Source organism: Montipora capricornis, chromosome 14 (genome assembly GCF_036669925.1).
Source record: "Montipora capricornis isolate CH-2021 chromosome 14, ASM3666992v2, whole genome shotgun sequence".
NCBI lineage: Eukaryota > Metazoa > Cnidaria > Anthozoa > Scleractinia > Acroporidae > Montipora > Montipora capricornis.
The window spans coordinates 14,766,324-14,768,823 of NC_090896.1; the positions used below are offsets into that span (position 1 = coordinate 14,766,324).

Here is a 2,500-nt window from a genome sequence, read left to right on the forward strand (position 1 = left end):
GAGTCTTGGATAACTTCGAGGCAGACTATCCGAACTACTAATCTGGTTCGGTGCTCACGAATTTTTTCCGACTATCTTCGCGTCACCATTGCTAAAAACTCACATCTCTCAGTCACCGTCTTCTTTAACACAACTGATAATTTTTTCCACTTTCTTTTTTTCTTTCCTTTGCCTTTTTCATAGCCTGTCTGTGTATTAGTGGCAATATTACTTCATTACCTTTTCCTGGTATCGTTTGGCTGGATGCTTTTGGAAGGAGTATATCTCTATATCATGGTGGTTGAAGTTTTCAGCTCAGTTAAAGTTTGGTATCTTTATGTCTTTGCATGGGGTAAGTCTTGAAGTAAATAACAGTACAATTTGTATCTACAAGAAAGGTTGTTCACATATATACCATTCAAAGAATCATTAATAATTCATGAATAAAACAGCCTATCAGGTCACCGCTAAAACGTCACGTGCATGAGCTTTTGAAACTGATAAAACACTCCTCATTAGAATTCCTTCTATAAAGCATAATGATAAGGTGTAGCTTGTTTTCTTGTATGCTTATGTGCTCCCCTCACAATTTGAACCTCCAGAGGGACACGTTTTAAGTGGAATGTGTTTTTTAAAGCCGTTCAATAAACTCGCAGGTCGCGTTTTATCGGCTCTAAAACCGCGAGGCTTTTCCTCTTGGTTTGAAACCCCATAAACACTCCTGCATGCTCTTTTATTAAACAGCGCAAAAATAATGCATCGGTTCTTGGTGAGAAATTAATGAAATGAGCCAAGAAACCAGCAGTCTAGTTTGTTTTTAGATTTTTGGCGGTAGAAGAACGATGCGAAATTAACGTTTTAACGGAAATAAACACAGGGGAACGGATGCTTCACTTAAGGACGGTGCCTGCTGTTTTGCGCATACATTCTGCCCATCTCGAGATACTCGGATTTCCTATCGGCAGTGCTTATCAATACAGGGATATTTTTTGCGCGGTTCAAAACCATGCAGAGAAAGCAGAACTTAGCAAGTTCTCTTGGTATCCAAAAGGAAATTGGGGGTAACCACGCATTTTTCAGGGATAATTAATCTTGAATTTGGAAAAGAACAACAAACATTGTTTTCAATTTTAAAGCTTTTTTCATATATCGTTGATTAATTATCTCGAAAAATGCGTGGTTACCCCCAATTTTCTTTTTGGATTTCAATAACACTTGTTAAGATCTGCTTTTCCCGCATTGTCTGTAAACCGCGTAAAAATACCTTTGAATTAGTAAGCACCGTCCGTAACTGTTTTGTCAGATATGTCGAGAAATTCAAGAAATTAGACGCAGGCCGATTTTAATAAGCGTCACGAAGTGTCTCCTTGCTTATCATCACTGGTCAAGAGTGTTTAAACATGACGTCACGGCGGCCATGTTGGTGTCCCCAAACAAAGAAATAGCAGTCATGTTGGTGTCCCCAACTAACCCTAACCCTAACCCTAAAAAATAAACAAAAAAAAAATGGGTGCTTAGACTTAAATCTTTGAACAATATCGTCAAAAAATGAGTGTTTAGACTTAATTTTGCGGATCAGCGCTGGTTGAAATAAGTGCTCAGACGCGAATGGAAGACCTTAGACAGTAATACCCAGAACCAGGTTGTAGACCAGCGGTTTTCGTTAAAAGAATGGTTTGCTGGGGGGTGCTCAGTCTCGCGGGCTCAGAAAACCTGGTTGTGGTGTTTTTTCGACGCGAATACTATCGATGTATATTTTACATCATGTGATTACTGTGAAATGTCAACAATTCTTCTCTCTCTGGCAACATCCAATCACAGCCCGGTGTAATTCCTGTGTTTCGCCGCCACTGTGAATAAGGTCAATTAGGCAGGAGGCCATGGGCTCTTGGATTTGGCTTACATGAGTAACCATTCTTAATCCCATGGGTAATGACTTATCATGCAAGTCTTGTGAATAGCGGGGAAAGTCCGGTAAGGTTTCGCTTAAAAATCAATCGAAATACAACTCGGTCTATAAAAACACCGTTCAAATATAATGAAGTTGTACGCTCCTAGTCATGGGCTTCTGCTTTCACGTAAGATCAGCAGCTTATGTTCACTTGAAGAGCATAGTATTCCTATAGAGTGTTTTCACTCACGTGATCCGTAAACTTGTTTTCCACCGAAACAAAAGAAAGCATTTGCATGATAATAGAGCTCAATTCCCGAAGTGTTAGGGTTAAGGTTTGTAACCGCTATCTCACGTCAATACTTTTTAAATTAGCAATTACGTGCATCGCTTGTCTCAGTAGATTACTGGTCATCTGGGGATGCTTAGACGCAAGCGGTTCGAATTCGTGCTCTTACTTCTTCAAAAATTGTCATTGAAAGTCTTTTAAACAACGAAATAAATCGAACTGTAGAACTTACTTCATTTTTGTGAAGTGAGAGCAGTGCGATTCCTGGATATAGCTGCACGTTTATTCACTATGGCTGCCATATTAGATTTGCCATTATCATGCAAATTAGCCACACACTT

General features: G+C 39.4%; 1 protein-coding gene across 1 annotated transcript in view; it reads left to right on the forward strand.

Annotated features, from left to right (window-relative positions):
* Positions 1–2,500, forward strand: part of LOC138032276 (adhesion G-protein coupled receptor D1-like) — a 55,067-nt gene that overhangs the window by 45,391 nt on the left and 7,176 nt on the right. The window contains 1 exon segment of the mRNA XM_068879921.1: positions 184–331. Coding sequence (XP_068736022.1) covers positions 184–331 — 148 coding nt within the window.